This window comes from Stegostoma tigrinum, chromosome 22, assembly GCF_030684315.1.
Source record: "Stegostoma tigrinum isolate sSteTig4 chromosome 22, sSteTig4.hap1, whole genome shotgun sequence".
Classification (NCBI taxonomy): Eukaryota; Metazoa; Chordata; class Chondrichthyes; order Orectolobiformes; family Stegostomatidae; genus Stegostoma; species Stegostoma tigrinum.
In genome coordinates, this window is record NC_081375.1 from 13,986,512 (window position 1) to 14,009,923 (window position 23,412).

The 23,412-nt window shown below is 38.0% G+C and overlaps 1 protein-coding gene across 1 annotated transcript in view; it reads right to left on the reverse strand.

The window, feature by feature from the left end:
* The window catches only part of rptor (regulatory associated protein of MTOR, complex 1), a 384,600-nt gene that overhangs the window by 163,848 nt on the left and 197,340 nt on the right, over positions 1-23,412 (reverse strand). The window contains exons 12-15 of the mRNA XM_048554896.2: positions 18,850-18,933; positions 18,339-18,449; positions 2,190-2,264; positions 270-335 (exon numbers count right to left, since the gene is read on the reverse strand). Of these exons, the coding sequence (XP_048410853.1) occupies positions 270-335; positions 2,190-2,264; positions 18,339-18,449; positions 18,850-18,933 (336 nt within the window). The remainder of the gene's footprint in view (positions 1-269; positions 336-2,189; positions 2,265-18,338; positions 18,450-18,849; positions 18,934-23,412) is intronic.

Below are 23,412 nucleotides of genomic sequence, written 5' to 3' on the forward strand. Positions count from 1 at the left end.
GCTTGTGTTAAATTCTAATTTTATGAGACTGTTTTGAGTGTCTGATAGGATGTCCAAAATTCCATTCTGTCTCTAAAAGTAAGTTTACACAATCATGATCAAGGGTAGGCTTGAAATTGGATGAAATATTTTCTCTCTAAAATGAATGGTTAATAACAAATGTAGCAAATATAGAAAATCACCAATTGTAGAGGGGAAAATCTTCGTTAATTTTCTCTTCTTCTGTTAAATGTAGCAGATTTAAATATAAACATAAAATGTCTACTTACCTGTCCTGTATTATAATTATTAACAATGACAGCTAAAATAAAGGCAGCCATTGTTCGATGTTCAGCCTGAACAAAACAAAAACCTCAAATTAGCACAGCCACGAAAAGCAATAGTGAACTTCAGGGTAGAACAGTGAAGCTTGTATAAGAACGTACGAAATAGGAATAATGTTATTTTGGACCTTGGAAATTGCCAAGCTATTTATTGTGATCATGGCTGATCTTTTACTGAGCTCCATCTTCCCACAAAACCCCAGATCTCTGAATTCGCTCAGCCCCCAAATATTTACCAATCTTTGTACTGAACTGAGTTAATGACTGGGCATCCAGCAGCCTCTGCACAAAAGAATTCCAAAAAGGAAGAAACTTCTCTTCATTTGAATGGATGACCACTTACTCTAAGGTTGAGACTTCTAGGTCTAGATTTGCCAGCAATAGAAAACTGTATACAAAAACACATTTCCTGTTTACATGTTATTAATCATACTTCTGTTCCAATTTTAAAATCTCGTGTCCTATTTGTTAATGGGACATGTCGAAGCACACCTATAACAACAGCATTTGGCCAACAGAAGTACTGTAGTTCAACCAAATTCTGTGTCTCAATTTATCATATATTCTGCTACTTAACAATTAAAAGGTGTCTTAATTATGGCACATTAGCCTCTCTGTGATGCTATGGGTGCTTCGAAACACAAGCTAGGGATAGGAGTAGGCCATTCAAACATGTTCCGTTAGTCAATTAAATCAAAGCTAACGTGTACATCAGCTTAATTTATCTGCCTTTATTCAATATCCTACAATAACTTTGCTCAACAAATTCTACAAATCTTCCAAATTTAGTTGTCACTGCATTATCTGATGATTTCCAGGTTTCCATCACCCCTTGTGTAAAACAAAAATGCTTCTTTTCAGCGGCCCAACTCCAATTCAGAACTTCTACCTCTTGCTCTGGATGATGCCAGCAGGAGAAATAACTTCTCCATCTACTTTACTGAACCCCTTTGGCGTTATAGGTACCTCAGTTCAAGAGGACACAAATATATTTATGTAAACCGAGCTCATAATTTAACTACTTTCTTCTTCATTCTGGTACCTGCATATTAAGTATGAAAGTACACATATTCCTAATGTTACTTGTTTTGCTGTAGACCTGTTCTCTCACAAAGAATTTAACATTAAACTTTGTTTTTCTCAAATCTAAGGTGGATGAGCTCACATTTACCCACATGAATTGCTGTTTATGATAGATTTGCCCAAATCTCATGCCAGAAAGTTACACACACAGTTTAGACTGACATCCTCATGCAGTGATGACTGGATGCTGCGCTATTGGATGGGCCAGCTTTTAGATGAAACATTAAACCGAGGCCTTCTTTACTCTCTAAGGTACATCTGAAGGATCCTATAGCACAACCAGGAAAAGGAAAGAGCAGGGTATTCTGTTCGTCTCAACATTTATACCAAAATCAACACAACTAAAAGCAGATTATTTAATTATTTTACTTATTTATAGTTTAGTGCATCATGTTTTGCAGACATTCGCTACATCTTGCGCCTATCTAAATGACTGCATCTCAATGTAATCCATTGTCTGCGAGGGCCTTTCAGACCGCCATGCAAAAAGCACAATATAAAAATGAACTTTTTCTTTCTCTTACAGATACTTTGGATTTATTTTAAACCTCTATCTGGCTGCTAACTTACATAATTTATTTTGAGTAAATTACAATTTCAAGACTCTGGACTCAATCTTTTGAACAAGTCCTGATGCTACATTTTAAGTTTAATGTTGTTGTTGAACAAACACAGTTATAAGCAAAATTAAATAGGAAGCACGGTTTCCTTCCAAGTGCTAATTCTCTCTAGAAAGTTTAATTAAGAAAAAAAGTAGCATTTTTCAACATATAGATAACTCACTGGCATGTATGGGTCTGCCAAAACAGAAAGGAAATACTTGTGACCATTGTCCTTCACCAAGTCAGCCTGGCAAGACTGAAAAATAAGAAAAAAGGTAAGCTGTGTTACTGGGTATAGACAGAAAAACAGTACTAGTCTGACTAAGCTATTGCTTAATTATAAATCATAAATATTATCAAGATCTTCCTGTATTCATTATGGGAATGCCGTGCACAGCCATTTAATAGTTTTCTCTTTGAATGACAGACCTGATCATAGGCAAGAAAAAAACATTTATTTTGTAAGGTTACTTAGTGCCCATGACTTTCATCAAAAAACATTATAATTGACACCAGTGTAATTTTGTCAGGCTATAGGATCCATATCATAATAATTTAGAAATAATCATGGTTGTTAACTAAACCATAACTGGTGAAAGAACTATTATGTTTAAAGAAATTAAGGGAATACTGAGTAATCTTTATCATGACAATCAAATTAAACTAATTAGTTATTCCTTTAAAATTTTACATTATTGGCTTAAAGCTATTGCAGTGAGATATAACAAGGTTCAAGCCACTTGTCACAATGGGCAAAGTGTAAAAATGCAGCTCATTTAAGGTAAAATGTAGAACGTACACGAGATTAAAAGGTGCTCAGAGAACTGACTTTGAACTCTTTTTGGATCCAAAAATCACTGGATGTACATATTTCATGTTCTTGAACCTCATTACTTATTTAACAAAAAGTAGCATGAAATGTTTAAAATATGAAGCTGAGGATTGAAGACGCAAGACTTTGGTTTAAATTTGTTAAGGCCCTACTGCTGAAGATTAAAAGTGCAAGCATCAGTCATTTTTTCAATACGTTTCACTTGATTAAGCAAGTCAGAAATTAATCTATATGATGCTTGACTGTAATTTGTTACAAAACACTTTCTGTAGGGAAGAACAGCCATATGACCAAGATCAAAAGACATGTGGTTTAACAGCAGTTTTTATGGCCCATGTTAACAATGAAAATGTTTAGAGGTAATCAGTTTTTAAAGACCCAACAATGTTGTAACCTACTTTAGTGTTGCAATTTAAAGTAAGAGACTTATGTATACTTGTTTTGAACTGTACGTATTTTGCAGTATCATATAATGGCGCTTTGTTACTTCAATGTGATTTTTGAAAGTAACTTTGTTAACTCATATCAGCAGTCATTATGGAGTCATTCATATTGTTTTTATTAAGACATTGATAGACTTTGAGGTTTTCTACAGTAATTAGTTGTATCAGTTAGAACATTTGGTGGGTAAAACTGCATACTCTCAAACATGTAAATTACTCCAGTGATGCCAGATTATCATGATAGCTCACTGACCTTTTAGACTTCTAAGTGAGATAAAAAGGGATTGATAGGTCATGGTGAATCAGGAGATAGTAGAATGTGATATCGATAGGATTACCAGCTCTTTTAAAATTGTGTCTATACTGTATGCAAGGTAAAAAGAAATACAGAGCATGTTTGTGCAGCATGTATCACAGCTCAATGCTCATAACATGTTATTTAATTAAATACATAAATAACTTATTTTACAAAAGTGAAGTACTAGAAATCTGAAATAAAAACAGAGTGCTAGAGACACTCAGGTCTGGCAGCTTCTGTTTATTTCTCTATCTCTATTTTGCACAGACCTAAACTAATGCAACATTCAAAGGTGCTTCACAGAAGCATTACAAGGCAAGAGCTACGCTAAGCCACATAGGAAGATATCAGGCAGAAGACTAAAAGCTTGATAAAAGGAGCAGGCTTTAAGAGGCATCATAAAGGACAGCAGAGGGATGGAGGGATAGAATTTCAGAGGTTGGGGCCTGGGAAACCAGTGGTGAGCCAACCACGATGTTAAGTTGAGTACACAAGAGACCCAGGATTAGAAGTGTGCAGAGATATTGGAGGGTTGGAGGAGATTACAGAAATAAAGAGGGGAAGGTCATGGAGAGATGTGAAAACAAGGAGAATACTACAACTAAAATATCACTTGACTAGAAGTCGATGTAGGTCAGGACCTTGGGGTGGATAGGGGAATGGGACTTTGTTACGCCTTTTGATGACCAGTAGATGAGAAGAGAGCAGTGTATCAGTAAAGCCCAGCCGACAGGCAATGATGCCACGAATAAGGTTTTAGATGACAAGCTATGACAGGGCAAAGTTGAACACAAATGGAGGTAGGAATAGGCTTTCCTAGAAATGACATGAATCAAGTCAGCAGTTTACCTTAGGATCAAATGTGAAACCATGATTGTGAATAAATTGGCTTAATTGTTGTCAGGGAGAGGGTAGATTTGACTAACACAGAAGACAGTTTGGACTATGGCCAAAAACACTGGCTTTAGTCTTCCCAATATTTAATTGGGCAAAGTTTCTGCTCATCCAGTGCTCAAAGTTTTCTGAGAAGTTAGCTATTTTAACAAAAGAGTTTTCAAGACAGGTATATGTAAAATCTTTGATGGGATTGTGCTATAGGCCCCCTCCAATAGTAACAGGGAAACTGAGAAACAAATACATAGGGAGATTAGATTAGATTCCCTAGAGTGTGGAAACAGGCTCTTCGGCCCAACAAGTCCACACCGCCCCTTGAAGCATCCCACCCAGACCCATCCCCCTATAACCTACACACCCCTGAACACTATTGGCAATTTAGCATGGCCAACCCACCTATCCTGCACATCTTTGGACTGTGGGAGGAAACCGGAGCACCCGGAGGAAGGCCACGCAGGCACGGGGAGAATGTGCAAACTCCACACAGACAGTCGCCCGAGGTGGGAATCGAACCAGGGTCCCTGGCGCTGTGAGGCTGCAGTGCTAACCACTGAGCCACCGTGCCGCCCCAGATCTCAGAAATACGCAAGCATAAGGTAAAAATAATGAGTATTTTAATTTTCCAAACATTGAATGGGGCTACCATAGTGTTAAAGGTTTGAATGGTGGAGAATTTGTCAAATATGTTTAAGAAAATTCTTTATCAATAGATAGATGCTCCTACTTGAGGAGGAGCAAGACTAGACCTTCTTTTGGGCAATAAGGCAGGGCAGGTGACGGAAGGGGGGAACACTGTGGGTTTAGCAATCATCATTCTAATAGTGTCAAAATGGTTATGGAAAAGGATAAGCCTTCCATGAAAGTTAAAGGTTTTAATTGGAGTAAGGCAGACTTTAACGCTATGAGATAAGAACTTACAAAAGTTGATTGGAATAGACTGTTCGCAAGTAAAAGGACATCTGACAAGTGGGAAGCATTCAAGAGTGTGATGATCAGAGTTCAGAGGCATTTTGTTCCTGTTAAAGTGAGGGGTAAGGCTGGTAAGATTAAGGAACAATGAATGACTAAAGATATTGAGGTTCTAGTCAATAATAAGAGAATCTTATTTTAGACACAGATAACTTGGTTCAATTGAATCTTTTAGTCAATATAAAAAGAGTAGGGGCCTTCTTGAGAGAGAAATCAGGAAGGTACAGAGGAATGGGATAGCACTAGCTATCCTGGTTAAGGATAATCCAAAGAGATACTACAAATACATTAAGAGCAAGACAATAACTAGACAGGGTAGGACATCTTAAAAGATCAACGAGGTGTCCTTGATTCTAAATGAATATTTCACTTCAAGGTTTACTGTGGAGAAAGAAATGGATCTAGACAATGCAGAGAAATAAATTTGGATGTTTTAAAAACAGTTCATGTTACAGAATAGGAAATTTGAGAGTTCTTAGAGAATATAAAGGTAGATTAATCTGTGGGACCTGATCTAATGTTTCCCAGAACGTTATGAGAAGTAAAGGAGGAAACTACAAGACTCCTTGCAGAAATATGTGCATCACTTATAACTACAGGTGACCTGCCTGATGACTACAGGGTTGTACCATTGTTTAAGAAATGTTGTGAGGAAAAATGAGGGAACTACAGACCTGAGAGTCTGACTACTACTGTGGGTAAAATGTTGGAGGCGATGATAAAAGATGGGATTTATGGACATTTGGAGGGGGGAAAAAATTGATTAGGGATAGTCAGCATGGTTTCGTGCAAGGAAAATTGTGTCTCACAAACTTGTTAGTTTCTTTGAGGACATTAGCAAAAAGATTGATGATGGCAGAGCAACAGACATTGTTTATTTGGGTTTCAGTAAGGCCTTTGACAAGATTCCGCATGGTAGTTTAATTAGGTCACAAGGGATTCACAGTGAGCAGGCCAATTGAATACAAAATTGACTTAAAGGCAGGAGGGGGAGAGTAATGGTGGAGAGCTGCTTTTCAGACTGGAGGCCTCCAACCAGCGGTGTTCCACCGGGATCAATTCTGGGTCCATTGTCATTTGTCATTTATATAAATGATTTGGATGAGAACATGGAAGGTATGGTTAGCAAGTTTGCAGATGACACCAAAATCGGTGGTTTAGTAGATGTGAAAAAAGTTTAATAGGATTACAGAGGGATCTTGATCAAATGGGTCAATAGGGTGAAAAACAGCAGATGGCGTTCAATCTGGATAAATGCAAGGAAACCAAGGGTGCAGGTAGAGAATTCTTTGAAGTTTGAGTCACATATAGACAGGATGGTTAGAAAGGCACTTGACATGTTTGCCTTCATTGCTCAGTCCTTTGAGTATAGGGAGTTGGCAAGTAATGTAGAGGTAGTACAGGATAATAGTGATGTCTCATCTGGAATACAGTGTCCAGTTCTGGTCACTCAATTATAGGAAGGATATTATCAAGCTGGAGGGGGTTCAGAAGAGGTTTACCAGGATGTTGCTGGGTATGGAAGTTTTGAGTCATAAAGAAAGGCTGGATAAGCTGGGACTTTTGCACTGGAATGTAGGAGGTTGAGAGGCCACCTGACAGAAGTTTATAAAATAATGAGAGGTATAGACAGAGTTAGTGGAAGTTGTCTTTTCCCTAGGATGGGGGGTTTCAACACTACGGGGCACATTTTTAAGGTGAGAGGAGAGGGATTTTAAAAAAAGACAAGGCAAATATTTTGCACAGAGGGAGGTTCGCATGTGGAATGAACTTCCTGAGGAAGTGGTGGATGCAGGCACAATTACATTTAGAAGACATTTTGATAAGTATATGAATAGGAAAGGTTTGGAGGAACAGACAGGTGGGTCTCGTTTAGTTTGGGATTATGCTCGACATGGACTGGTTGGGCCGAAGCGTCTGTTTCCATGCTGTATGTCTCTAAGTCACCAAGCCACAGCATGCAGAGGAGAGATAGGAGGACAGGCCAGGATTGATTCTTGGAGAAACACCAGAGTTAAATAGTGCAGGAGCACGCAGAGATGCCGAGAGAAACAAATGTAAAGGATTTGACATCACTCTCTTTTACCAGCTAAAAATATTAAATATTGCCCATCTTTATTTCAAGTACTAAATAAAGAACAACACAACAAACTGCTACTTCCTAAATGTTATAAAGTAACGATTGCACTGAGGATTATGTTAAATGCTATAAATACAAGGTTATGGTCAAACAAGGTCAAGATTAATTCAACACAAATTCAAAATTTCCTCAAAAGATACAGTGCCTATACAAATAATACACAAAAGTAAGGCTGAGCAAAATTATCTATGTCCTCTAGCTGCAATTTTGTTTTGTACTTCAACTCACTTTCTCTATTGGTACCTCCTTCATTTTGCTCCACTAATCCCCAAAGTTATAATTCTTGAGAGAATATGATCAGGATAGTTTGAATGCTCCCTTATGTGAAAGCTTGTAGGTTCCCTGTTTCATTCAACAGAAGGCTTAATTTGGTGAGATTATTTTTTTTAGAAACAGAAGGTCTTCCCCTCACAATTTCATGGGTTAGAGTTAAATGTTAATTGAAGGCAACAAAGACTACTAAGGAATTCTCAATTTAGAGAAAATAAATTATATTCTGGACACTTCAAGACTTAGTAGATTTAGGTTCTTCAGGTGAATGCTAATGATGACTTATGCAAGTTATCCTCAATGGAAACACTTAAATATGCTCAAAATTTTCATATAATTTCAAATAGGAAGTCTCAAAACAAACTGAAAAGATAAAGTGAGAATGAACTTGAATTTAAATACTGGAAACTGCAGGTAGAGAATCCAATATCATGGGTCATCCAGTTTTCAGGAATCACACAAAGTCAACCGTCAATAATCCTGCCCACTTCAATAGAACATAGAACAGTACAGGCCCTTTGGCCCATGATGTTGTGCCGATCTATTGTCCTGTAAGATCAATCTACCCTGCATACCCTACATTTTACTATCTGCCTATCCAGGAGTTGTTTAAAAGTCTCTAAAGTATCTGACTCCACTACCACTGCCAGCAGCGCATTCCACATGCCCACCACTCTCTGTGTGAAGAACCGACCTCTGACATCTCCTCTATACCTTCCTGCAATCACCTTAAAATTATGCCCCTCATAATAGTCACTTCTGCTGGGAAAAAAATCTCTGACCATTCACACTATCTATGCCTCATCATCTTGTATACCTCTAACAAGTCACCTCTCATCCTTTTCACTCCAATGAAAAAAGCCCTAGCTCCCTCAACCTTTCCTCATAAGACCTGCCCTCCAGTCCAGGCAGCATCCTAGTAAATCTCCTTTGCACCCTCTCTAAAGCTTCCACATCTTTCCTATAATGAGGTGACCAGAACTGAACACAATATTTCAAGCGCAATCTAACCGGAGTTTTATAGAGGTGCAGTATAACTTCATGGCTCTTAAACTGCCAATGAAAGCCAACACACCACACACCTTCTTGGGTAGCTTGTATCCAGACAGCCAGATTTCCCCGAATTCCATGCCTCCTTACTTTCTGAATGAGCGTACCATGTGGAGCCTTATCAAAATCCTTGCTAAATCCATATAAGCCACATCCACTGATCTACCTTCATTGACGTGTTTTGTCACATCTTCAAAGGATTCAACAAGCCTTGTGAGGCATGACCTGCCCCTCATAAAGCCATTAGGACTATTTCTAATCAAATCATGCTTTTCCAAATAATTGTAAACACTATCTCTCAGGATCCTCTCCAATAATTTGTCCATCACAGAAGTAAGACTGACTGGTCTGTAATTTCCAGGATTATCCCTATTTTCTTTTTTGAACAAGGGAACGACATTCACCACCCTCCAATCTTCTGGCACTACTCCAGTGGAGAGTGAGGATTCAAAGATCATTGCCAAAGGGGCAACATTCTCGACCCTCGCTTCCCGTAGTAGCCTTGGGTATATCCCGTCTGGCCCACGCGATCTATCTATCCTCACGTTTTTCAAAATTTCTAGCACATCCTCCTTCCTAACAACAATCTGTTTGAGCATATCTGCCTGCTTCATGCTGTCCTCACAAATGTCAAGTCCCACTCACTGGTGAATACTGAAGCAATGTATTTATTAAGGACCTCTCCTACCTCCTCTGACCACTCACACAAGTTCCCTCCACTATCCCCAACTGGCCCTACTCTCACTCTGGCCATTCTCTTGTTGCTCACTTAAGTATAGAAAGCCTTGGGGTTTTCCTTGATCCTACTTGAAAAGGTTTTCTCATACCCGCTTCTAGCTTTCTTAAGTCCATTCTTCAATTCCTCCTTCCTGGCTACCATCTAGACCTCTAGAGCCCTGTCTGATCCTTGCCTCCTCAACTTTAAGTAAGCTTCCTTCGTCCTCGACTAGGTGTTCCACATGTCTTGTCATTCAAGATTCCTTCTCCTTAGCATCCTTTCCTTGCCTCAGTGGGACAAACCTATCCAGTACCTGTGGCAATTGCTCCCAAAACAACCTCCACATTTTTATTGTGCATTTCCCTGAGAACATCTGATCCCAATTTATGTTCCGTAGTTTTTGCCTCATTGCATTGTAATTCCCCCTCCCCCAATTAAATACTTTCCCATAGCGTCTGCTCCTATCCCCCTCCATGACTATAGTAAAGGTCAGGGAGTTGTGATCACTATCACCAAAATGCTCGTCCACCGAGAGATCTGACACCTGACCTGTTTCATTGCCAAGCACCAAATCCAATATGGCCTCCCCTCTAGTTAGGCCTATTTACACATTGAGTCAGAAATCCTTCCTGGACATACCTGACAAAATCTGCTCCATTCAAACTATTTGCACTTAGGAAGTTCCAGTCAATTTTAGGGAAATTGAAGACACCCATGACAACAACCCTATTACTTCTGCACTTTTCCAAAATCTGTCTCCCAATCTGTTCCTCAGTGTCTCTGTTGCTGCTTCGGGGGGTCGACAGAAAACTCCCAATAAAGTGACTGCTCCTTTCCTGTTTCTGACTTCCACCCAAACTGACTCAGTGATCTGTAGTTCTGGTTCCCATCCCCCTGATGAACGAGTTTAAACCCTCCTAAAGGACTCTCGCAGAACTCCTGCCCAGGATATTGGTGCTCCTCCAGTTCAGGTGCAACCTGTCCTTCATGTACAGGTCCCACCTTCCCAAGAAGGTATCCCAATTATACGCAAACCTGAAGCCCTCCGTCCTACACCAGCTCTGCAGCCAAGTGTTCAGCAGCATTCTCTCTATGTTTCTAGCCTCACTAGCCTGTAGCACTGGTAGTAATCCTGAGATTACTACTCTACTCGTCCTGGCTTTCAGATTCCATCCTAACTCCCTATATAATCACTTATCAGTTCTGCATACCGCTTCCTAGCTATGTCATTGGTGCTGATGTGTACCATGACTTCTGGCTGCTCTCCCTCCCCCTTAAGAATACTGAATATTTGATCCGGGATATCCCTGACCCTGGCACCCAGGAGACAACTTTAAGGAGAAGGTAAATATGATTGAAGTGGAGAAAGACTGCAGAAAGCAACAGCACCAAAGGATTTGAGAATCAACGTGGGGTATTAACTGAGACGCTTCAGAGATAGCTTACCTACTATTTATCAAAATAGTGCTGTTTACATCCACCTAATAGATGGGGGCAGCTGAGGCCTTCATCTTTCATCTAAAAGAGTGTACACCTCTGACTGTGCAGCATCCTTCAGTATTGCACTGCACAACTTTTTGTGCTCAAGGTTGTGAAGGGAGACTTAGAACACTATTTTTTGATCTAGAAATAAGCATAGTATCAACCGAGCCAAAGCCAGGCTCTAATAAACAGAGCAAGAAACTGAGTGCCAAATATAACGAAAAGCTTCCTGGCTCAGCAAAGTAATTAAAGACAGTGAATAATATTACAATGCTTATCAATATTAGTTGAACGTGCTAATACTTGTCAGAAAGCAGCGACATGGGTCTTTACCTCAAAGGAAAAAAAAGCAGGGTTCAATTCTCCTTTAGCAATATACCGCAAGACATTGTACAGAAATATCACTCAACATGTTCAATCAATCTGATTGTATATATTCAAAATACATCTTTATATAACCAACTTTGGTATTTATAATGCTGCTTCAATACAAGAGATTTTGAATATCAATTATTGTAATAAGCAACAGGAAAAATTTAGTCTACAATTCCAATCCAATCTCATAAAAGTCAAACTATGGAGGACCTCGAGCACCATACCATTTTCAACTCAAGTCAGCAGCAGCACACTTAGTGGGCTGCACAATTTTATTTTAAAAGTGTCTGAGTGACCTACTCTGCATTTTGGGATTTCCAGTTATTTAAACGTGAAAGTTAAAGTTGCTATTCCCTCTCGCAATGTCATTCTAAGTTAGTCTGCTTTGCAGGGAAAAGCCGGAAATAACAGGATTCCAATGTTACGATGACTCGACACGCATTGCAGCGGGAAATACCAGCTACAGATTAGTAACTGCAGTTGAAGTGAACCAAGGGCATGACTTTTTGACACCAGCATGAATGAAATATATAAAGTACCTGCATCATCCAAATTCAAACCTAATGCATTATTCAAATAGCACTAAGAAGTTTCTGCTCCTGTAGAAAAAAATATACAAAGCAACGCTAATCGCCCTTCAAGTTTCTTTACCATAATCAGAATTTTCAGACTTAAGTTCAAATTGGTTTTAACTGGTGGCAGGCTTTTCATACAAAATTAGCTGTTTTACATAAAAGATGATATTTAAGGGACATTGGCCATTGCACTGTATTCTCAAATCTCTTTATCCTGGAGATGAACACTGACTATATGAAATATTTAAAATAAAATATGTTCATTTGCGAGGTATTGTCAAAAAGAGCTGGAAGTAAAGTAAATTAATGTTTAATGCCTTGCTGCAGTATCTCCTGATTTCTAGCCCTTAACTGCATCCCAGTGGAAGGATACACACTGCCCCAAGTGTCCAGGAATGCTGGTAGCTTTAAAAAAAACCAAGAAATGTGCAAATGCACAACAGGGCCAACATCATTTTAAAATGAAGTTCTCTCTTTGCCTTTCTGTAAACAATCTGTTCACAACTGCTTGCCTCCTCCTTTGAAGCATCTAAGAGATCAGAAAGTGTGTAAGAAGAACTGCAGAAGCAAAATACTGCTTGACAACTCCAGGGAATAGAGGCAGCTTGCCAACAGTATGCTGCAACTTTTCAGGGAGTGCAGCAGCAAGCTTATTGGCCAAAGCATAGAGAGTTTATTCAGCACAACTTTAATAATGGCACAAGACTTCATAGTGGAAAGATTCTTCATTCCCTAAATGGATGTCTACATAGATAGTAACAGTCAATGTTAAATATTAATTTACAGGCACATGGTTTATCGCCTTTCCTAAAGATAACATTAGTTTCACTGTAATAGCTTGTACAAGCCTGTGATTCTAGCTACAAGTTAATAACCGGAAACATGGTTATACATCTGAGTGTTAGCTTTTCACAGTGTGACTGGAATTACATACATCCTATAAAGCATTTCCTTTCTCAAAGTGGCTATGATAAAACTCCCCATTTGTAAACTAAGTGGAAAACACAACAAAGGTCACTGTGACAGGGTGCATCAATTCTAGGGCAAATTGAAGTACATTGAACATATTTTGTTTCATCTCAGGCCCGTGGACCAATCATAATATAAATGAACATGAGAGGATAGCATTTTAATAGCTCTGAGTTTTCTAGGACAGAAAGCATTTTCCATCTTCCTAATTAATTACATTAGGTATAATAACCTCCATTGCAAGTGCTTGCAGTTAGCAGCCAGCTGTCTTGGCTTATATCCAATTTTGACAGGCTTTTATTGACTTGGACCCTTATGCACACTTTTTCAAAATTTGAGTAAACCATGGACTTCATGGTGATTTAAACTGCATCATCCTTCCCACAATACTGGCAGAATCAGATGAAAAGCAAAATGAAATTTGACCCCGTATTTGCTGCAATCGTTGGCATATGATAAAAACAAAACGACTGCTTTAACACAATTTTCACATGGCCATTTGATAATGAAGGTACTGCACTAAAAATGGCAACCGCCAGGTTACAGCAGCTTAGGTTCCAGAGAAAACCATGTAAAAGACCTCAAAGAGATATCAGTATAAAAATGTCAATATGGTAATCCTGATAAAAACAAATACCTGTTACCAATAGCAAGTGTATTGGATTGTTTTAGCAGATGCAAAAATGATCTTAAAATATTTGCCCAACTTCCTTCTGGTCTTAAAACAAAGCCTACAGTATTTCCTTATACAGGGCAGCAAAATAGTGGTAATCGACAACATGGATACGGAACTGAAAAATATGCACATTGAAATATTAGATTGTATTATCTCTTTCAATTTTAATAATTTGATTAAAATGTGTTACAATATAGCAAGGTGAAGGATTGTGGGAGCACCATTTCACTTGACCAAGTTCTATCCTGGTTGATAATAATCACAGACAATAAATCTTTGCTGTCAAATGAGGCAACAAAAATGACACTGCATCATTCAACTTCAATTGCAGTGGTTTTAAATTTTATTTCACTACATGTTCCAAGAAACACAATGTAAGTAATTATGCATGAAATTAATATTTGTGATTGTAACTAAGCTGGGCATAAGCACTATAACTTTCTCATGCTGACGTTTATTAATTATGAAGAGATAAATAACAACTGAGTAGAAGTTATCAAATTGTCAATCTTTTAGTGCAAGCTTAAACTGAAGCAGTTGTCAGAATTAACATTCCCCAAAGTCAGCTTGGCAAAAAAAATGCCAGTGAAATGCAGCCACACCTGACCAACAATCCTGTAATGGAAGGCACAAATGGTCATAAAATCATGAAACAGGAAAATGAAGGAATGTTTTATTTATGTTTGGTTTGTATTTTGATTTAAATGCCATTGTCTGTAAAAATCCAACTTGTTTACTACATAAGGAAAAGCAATTGCAGGGATTCTTTTTCCAAACAATGAGTAAAGTTTGGTCATGCCAAAGCAATCTTATCACTTTCAATAATCTAATAATTTTGTTTTTATTAAGCAGCAATCTTCACAGCATGCAATGAGATAAAGTTCAGGCTAATCAATATTGAGTCCACAAAAAATAATTCTAGCTTCATTATCTCAAGGTATCCATTTAGTATTTGTCTGAAATTATTCTAAGTCATATATACATCAATGGCGATCCATTTTAAATGTCAGCTGAATGGTTATAGTTACACAATAGAACTAAAAGATAAATTTGTAAACTGAAGAAATTAATTGAAATGGCACGTGCTTACAATACAAGTACTTCTTCACTCAAGAATGTCATTCGCTCCAATACAGGTTTTCAAAATGGTCAGTCATTTCCAATCAGCATGCATAAGTGACTGATGCCAATTCCATTGTAAAGGCAAATGGTTAATAGAATTTGCAGCAGATATCCACCTGAAATGTTAGCTGGGGAGTAGCAAATGCTTCACTCCTTGAAATGAAGATGTTTGCAAATTTCTGACTTTATTGAATACAATGAAGGGGAGGTGTTGCTGCAGTGGTAACTTCGCCAGACTGGGAATCCAGAACCTTAGACTAATGTTCTGGAGTCATTCAAATAAATGAAGACTGGAATAAAAAGATGGTCTAATTTGTGACTCGTAACCACTGTCAATTGTTGTAAGAACTCATCTGATGTCTTTCTTCCATTCTTACCTGGTCTGGTCTACATGTGACTCCAGACCCAGAGTAATGTGGTTCACCCTTAACTGTTTTCTGAGCAATCTGGGATGGGCAATAAACGTTGACCTAGCCAGAAACACCCAAACCTGTGAACAAATCTTTAAAAAGTGGAAAAGTTGCAGTTTGCAATTCAAGTAATTCAACTTTTAAATGAAGAAGGTTTTAAAAAAAAGACTGCAACTACTGAGAGACAACTACAATAATCTTCAGTCCTGTCACACTTCTATCAATGTTTTTTCTTCGGATTCAACACCCAGCTCTCTCTTTATGAGAGTTGAAGATAACTCATGGTCTAAGGAGCCTGAAAAATCAACACGCTGGTTGACAGGTAGTTCGACATCATCAGCTCACACATGAAGGCTGACAGCATGTCTGCAGAAGATAGCATCCAGGGGAAGCATGTGGGATGTGGGGAAGGTCAAGAACACATCCTTGGAGGCATTCCAAAGATGCTGGTGGTGTTTTTTTTTTGAAAGAAATCAGTCATTGATAAATGTCAGTTAAAATGAGGTGTGTAAGAAGTGCAAACAGAAATGAAGAATTGAGAGGTGATGGAGTCGGGTGGTGCCACAGTATCAATATAAGGCCGAAAGAGGTCAAGGAGAGCGCTCTAATCAAAGGTGTCTCTGTTTCTCTCTTTACAGGTGCTTCTACACCTGATGAGTTTGTCCAGCACACTGTTTCTGTCCGAAGCAGAGTAAGTAGCATTGTGTGTAAGATGAAGCCAATCCAAAAAGGATTTTAAACGTGGAGTTTTGAGAGAGTTGGGAGTGAATCAAACAGGTTTATGTAATATTCTTGTCCCACAACCAAGGTCACAATCTTCAACGTAATTCAAAAGTGCTGTTCAAGATCTTTCACAAAAATGAACCACCATAGAGACAATTTCGACAGGGTGAAAACATACACACACTCACTCCAAAGCATTTGGCAAAATATTCAAAGAGAAACTTTAAAGCAATGAGCTTAAAAAAAACCAGATTGTTCATCCAGCCTCACATTTTATTATCTTGGAATCTCCAGCATCTGCAGTTCCCATTATCTCTGATACTCACAGGTATGTTATACCAACTTTGGCCAGAATAACTGCTGCATTGTGTGTAAGATGAAGCCAATCCAAAAAGGATTTTAAACGTGGAGTTTTGAGAGAGTCGGGAGTGAATCAAACAGGTTTATGTAATATTCTTGTCCCACAACCAAGGTCACAATCTTCAACGTAATTCAAAAGTGCTGTTCAAGATCTTTCACAAAAATGAACCACCATAGAGACAATTTCGACAGGGTGAAAACATACACACACTCACTCCAAAGCATTTGGCAAAATATTCAAAGAGAAACTTTAAAGCAATGAGCTTAAAAAAAACCAGATTTTTCATTTCCCATTGTGCAGAATAAACACATCTACGGCACTCAACCTTTGAAAGCACTAGCAACAAACATCATTGAGGAATGCGACTAAAACCTTGGCTCTGTTGCTGAAACTTATTAAGCAAGCTCCTCTAAACAATTTTTCTTTGAGTTTCATCATTTTATTGCTTTTTTCAAAATAAATCTTTGAATAATGTTTCTGATAGATAGTGCCCCAACCAGATATCCTCCAGACCCCTCAGTACTCATTTCTACAGAAGGTACCTGAATAATTCATTCAACTAGTGATCAGCTGCATTTAAATTTGCCGATTATTTTTTAAACTAACAATGGCCTTTTTAGCATTATAATGTTTATCAAAAGGGTTTTGACTTATCAGTCATGATGCCAGTTCCAGGACTCAGGAACTTCGTTTATATGGATAGAGATGCTGTGCCCCGAGAGAAAAGGAGGCTCAGAGGAGATTTTCAAAGATATCTTGGAAAGATATATCTTGGAAACCCATAAGACAACCAAGGTAATATAGTAAGTTAAAGAAGAAAGGAGCTTTGCCAGTGAGCAGTTGGTTAAAGCATGGAACTGAGCCGAGGGTTCTAGAGAAGATTGTCAACCAGAATAGCTTTAAGTTAGTCAACATTACATTTGCAGACAGACTCATATAGGATTCAATATCAATGAAGAATAGCCAGCTAGCAGGCCTACAATAATGATACTCTAGAACACACAGAATTGGACATAATCTGCAAACACATGGAAGGTGATCATGGCTTGCAAATGGAGCTACCCAAAAGTAGGAAGCAAGTGAGAAACAATAACAAGCAAAGGATTTAACCTTCATTTGATCTGGTATGTTAGAACAGAGATGCAGTGGAAATTCAGTGATTCTGAAGCGGAAATATAGAGATCAAAATGAAACGGGCAACATTACTAAACAAGGCAGAAAGATTGAGGATGGCAAGGCAGAAGAGATAAAACTGCCTTCATTCCAGATACAAAGTTCCCTTCCTCATAACTCCTCGAATATTCAGCCTTAAGTGTGATATTTTAAAAGCTGAACCTTGGAATGAAACATTTTCTGAGGATACCAGTATAATACGCTTAGGCATGCACGCAACATTTGTGAATTTCTTGATATCTTGGTTAAATTTGTGTAGAATTACAGAACTAATTTAGAATGTTTATAACAAAGGAGGCCATTCAGCCTGCAAAGTAGTCGCTAGCTGACTGCAAGAGTAATTTAGGTAGTCCTACACACCCATCCTTTTCTGTGACCCTGAAAACATTTTGTTTCAAATACCCATCTAATTCCCTCTGTGAGCGATGCTTGACTTTGCTTCTGTTTCCCTGTTGAGCAGTGCATTCCTGATTGCAACAACTTGTTGTATTTAAAAGCTTTTATGTCACCTTTGATACTGTCAACAATCACCTAAAACTGGTGTTTCCCAGTTCTCAACATTCCCACCAATGGGAATGGTTTATGTCTACCCCTTCTGATTTTGAACACTATTATCAAATCTCCTATCAACATCCTATGCACCAAGAATAATTTCAACTTCTCCAATCTACCTGCGTAAATCAAGTATGTTTAACCTTTGACAAAGCTGGTGTGCTCAATAGCTGTACTGAATAATACGCAAACAAATCCCAGTTGTTGCCAAACTAAACCAAAAGATAATTTTAATGAGCATCCTTGTGAGGAAAATAAAATCATCTTTTCTGTAGAACGAAGCAACCACATTACTTACACTATCTACAGCCAAGATCTTTGCCCAAATGAAAACCAGGAGGGGCCTTAATTCTCGAGCTGAACTCTGAAGCAGTTTCAAAACATATGGGAAAATACCAACAGATAATGCCTGTCAAGGAAAAATACAGATGAAAGAAAATGAGATGCTAAAGAAGTGGCCTGCATCAAAATCAACAACAGAATATCATTTAGCTTGCCAAGTCATTCCCAGTTGAGATTGCTCACTTTCCAGAAGTAGAATCCAATAAAATGCAACAAAATTTAACTTCTAGAAAGAAAGTAAAAAATAAACTTAACAAATAATGGTGGTCCGAGTGTCAAACTTACTTGTTCACAAGCAAAAAGAAAATACATTTTAGCACAAATTATCTAATGAGTCTTAAGTTCTGAAAATTCAAAGAATGGTGGATTGCAGTAGGAAAATACAATGACCTCAACACAGTTATGATACATTGAATAGAAAGATGAATGAAATCCATTAAACCTTCATGTTAGAATATGGGACATACTAGACTCACGGCCCAGGGACCCAAATCTAAAAATCTTCCCAACAAATCCAGTGCTCGCAGCCGGTGGACCTGGCTAAGCAGCACCTAGAGAGAATAGGAAATAAATAATTAGCACAAGATAGCAAAGTTCAAGTTTTTCCATTGGATATTGCGTATTGTGTACTAATCCACCATCCAGTTTCATTTGCTTTATGAGACAAACAACAGAATTAAATAGCATGATATTCAAACCACGAATCAAATTAATTTCTGTTTACATTTTAAGTAACTGAAGTCTAAATTATGGTAGCAGCTAGCAACTTAGCATGTAATGGAAAAAAAAATGATCACTCAGTTTAATTCAGGAGACTTAATATAATAATATGATAATATAAATTCTTGCACAGGAACACAAAAGCACGATGAAGGGACTAAGTTAATCGTTGCTAAATTTGCAGAATGCTCAATGATGGGTAGAAGTTTAGAAGGATGAGAAGTAACATACTGAGACACACAAGGAGGGGATTTAATAGGGTGGATTCTGAAAGGGCATTTCCCTTTGTGAGAGAGGCTAGTTCTAGAAGACAGTTTAAAAATAAAGGGTCACCTATTTAGAACCAAGAGGAGTTCATTTTTCCCCACACTGGATCATGAATCTTTAAAGTTCTCTTCCCTAAATGGTTGAGGAGGGATCACTAAAGATTTTTTAAGGCAGAGGTAGACAGATTCAGAACCAATGAAAGAGAATAAAATGCTATCACAGTCAGCAGGAATACAAAGTTCAGGTTACAATCAGATCTTAATGAATAGCACAGCAAGTGCAAGGGCCAAATGGCCTGTACCACAATACGCAGGAGCAGAAGTAGGCCATTCACCCAAACAAGTCTGTTTTGCCATTCAAATCATGGCTTATTTGATAATCTTCAAATCCATTTTCCTGCCTTTTCCCCATAACCTTACTGATTGAAGATGGACATTCCATGTTCATTGGTTAACTTCTAATATCTTACGCACACTCAAGAATTAAATTTACACAGAACATAAGTCATCTATTGTCTTTAAAAAAATACACAATGGCAGGTCAGACCAAGCACCAGGAGTGCCTAAGTTGTGTGGGTTGAATCTGATCTGTTTCCTGATTTTGAAATGAGCCAAGGACAGTGTTAAATAATGTATGAACAATTGCTTGAAAATAAATCTGCAGGCTCAAAAAGCTGATGACTTTATCACTGTTAGCAGAAAATGCTGACACCAACCTGCCTCTGTCCCAGTTAGAATCTGCAATGTCATGCACAATAGTGTCTGAGAATGGACACCTGTCTCTAATCTGCTTATCTTCAGTTAGTCATCAACTTGTTCAACATCTAGTGCTACTACCTCACCTTGACTGTAGCTCCACAATCAGGATACATGAGAATAATGAGAGCAATATAAAGAGCAGAGAAAACAGGAGAATAGGGGAAGATACAAACACAAGGGAGGAACAACAAGACAGAAACAGAGCCAAACAACCAAACATTTACAGTGAGAAAAATATGGTCAGATAAGACTGGAGGTTCTGAAAGCTTGAGTACTTCCATGAAAAGCAGGCTGCCCTATTTCTATTATCAAAACTACTGCAAACAGAACTTAAGACCCAATATATTCCTCAAGTAAGAGATTTTTCAATCCAGCCAAAACTTTCTTTCAACAATAAAACTTGTTGGAAGATATCACTAAACTATGTAAGACTTATTTCAGGGCCCAGTTACCTAAAAATAGGCACTGGCTAAGTAATTCTAAGATAGTTTATTAAAGATATTAAGAAACAGATTTTGGTTTTTGCTGACAGTGTTGGTCTATTTCAGTTCCAATGTCACAAAGCATTCGGTCACCTCCTCAACACAGCCGCCATACTAGTCCACTACCACACATCCAATGTACAGCTTTACTTCTGGGAGCCGATTTATCAGCTGTTTGAACCTTCTGGTCCAACAAATGTATGAAAACTACCCAGCATATCAGAATGTATACATAGCTCTCTGCCTATCACCCAAATGAGATTAACTTTAATTCTTTTGGGATGCTCGAATGCACAAAACCCACAACAAAATTCCCTAGTGACAGATCAGAATTATACTGGATCTGCAACCTTGCTAATCTTTATCTCCATCAAATTGTTTATGTCTTTGTGAAGAGAGGGAATCAATGCTGCATGAGCTAAGTTTTCTTATGAAGTAGAGGGTGCCACCCCCACCCCACACCTGCCGAAAGCGAAAACCAAAACACCCAGAAAGGAGCACCTCACCTTATAATCTGTAAAAAGAAATGAGCAAATTGGTCTAACCTGCCTTTCAGCAGCTTCTGGTGGTGAAAATAAAATAAATCCCGGACACTCACTTTACAATCAACAAGTAACAATTCATCTAACTCTAAGTGAGCAAATTAATTAAACTTAACAAACCCCCTTTTAACTACTAACTAATCCTGAATAAAACAAGATTTGAATGGTATGCTGTTCTAATAAATAGAAGTCCCACTTACATAAAATAAAACAATACAATTTAGTCTCATGAAATTACAGCCAGGTTACGTGTGTTCCAGAATATTCTGTGAATTCTCTGTCAAATGTTCTGTTAGGAACTCTTTCTCCGTTGATTCTTCTGCCAGGAATATTAACTAGTTGTGCCATAGATACATTTGTTCTTTTGATGGTGGTTTCTCTAAGACTTTGAGAAGACTGTGAGAGCCAGCGATTCTTTCTTGAGAGCTATTAACTCCAGCAGATGACAGTTAGCCCTCCTGTCTTTGTCCCACTGCCCTCCTCTTTTATACCCTTGATGACATATTAATTTCCTACACTAGAATAGGTTCTATGTTGTCAAAACCATCAGATTTAAACTTACTTAGTCTTTGGTATCTAAGTGCCTCATTCAAATTGATTGACTAAATTCAAAACTTGTCGACAAAACAAAATGGCTTGGCCCGTAAACTACGACCTTTTGATACAAATGTTTCAGTTTGAATGTTCTCTGTATTTGTAAACTTTCAAGCTGCACACAGATATTCTTTTCAAAATCTCTAAGCATGGAAACAAAACCACGTCAGCTTTTAAAGGGACCATGCAATGCTTTCTCCCCTAACATTTTACCAACACCAAATTCTAACTTCCTGCCTCCCAATTCGCAAGCACTCTACCCAACTTCACACCTCCCTCCTTAAAAAGGATGAACCATCATTATGAAAAGATGGCTTCTTTTTTTTCAAACCTTAACTCCACTATATTCCTAGATCCATAGTGGTTTATCTAGAATTACACATTTTACATCAATTCGTATATATACACAAAACATTGAACACCACTGTTTCCATCTTATATAAACGTATTTCTTTTAAATCCGTGGTAACATTTTCATGGTCCACAAAATATGTGCAACCTGTAAATTAAATGCTTGTAATATGAGACACCAAAGAAATAATCTGGTGTTCTTGTCCTTAAATCATTCCAGAAATATCAAAGGATTGTGATCAGGACACACAATTGTCTCTGATGCATTGTTTGCAACATAAATATTAAAATGTTGTAAGACCATTACCAAACTCAATAACTCTTTTTCAATGGTTGAATACTTTCTTCCACTTCCTTATGAAGCTGGGCTGTTTTGTTAGGATTAAGCCTGTAGAGGTATTGTTTTATTGGAACAACATTCTTATGCCAACCTCATGTACGATGGCATTAGTCCCCCACATTCTAATCCTACATATGTCCTCATAGCATTGTAACAAGTCTTTCAATTCAATTTTTTGTTCCTGGGGCAGATAGCTTACTACCTTATTCCATTCCTTAAGAACTTCCTCATCATTCAATTTATTCTAAGGCACTTCAAAATCCAAATCATCTGGATTTGATTTCTCACTCCGAGCTGTAGTAAATAATATGTTTCCCCATTCCGTTTTCCTGTCATGGTAATGGTTCAGCATGATCACATAGCATACCTGATAAATGTTTTTTCTATCTGGCATCTTTACCGGATAATTCAACTGACTCAACTTTATCTCAATCTGACAGTGACCACTAAACTTGCTTTAAGGGATCTCCTACCACTGGTAACAGCACCAATACTTTATCCCCACAGCAAATGTACAAACTTAAGATTTCTTACCTGCTTTTTGCTTCCTTGGATCTTGTGCCACCTTCAAATGTTGTCTAACTAATTCAACTACTCTCTTTAATCTTTCTCTCACTTTAGACACATAATCCGACTGTGATATCTCTGATTTCGTACCTATCAACTTTCCCTTAATTAATTTTAAAGGCCCTCTTACTTCGTGTCCAAATATCAATTCAAATGCAGTAAACTGAATTGATTTATTTGAAGCATTTATAATAGCAAATAATATAAATGGGATACCTTTATCCCATCATTTGGGTAATCCTAGCCTCAGCATTGCCTTTAGGGTCTGATGCCACCTTTCCAATGCTCCCTGGGATTCAGGGTGGTATGCACTTGATTTAAAAAGTGTTGGATGTCTGTACTATCCATGACCTCCTCAAATAATATGGCAGTAAAATTTGACACTTGGTTTGACTTAATCTCCCTGTGT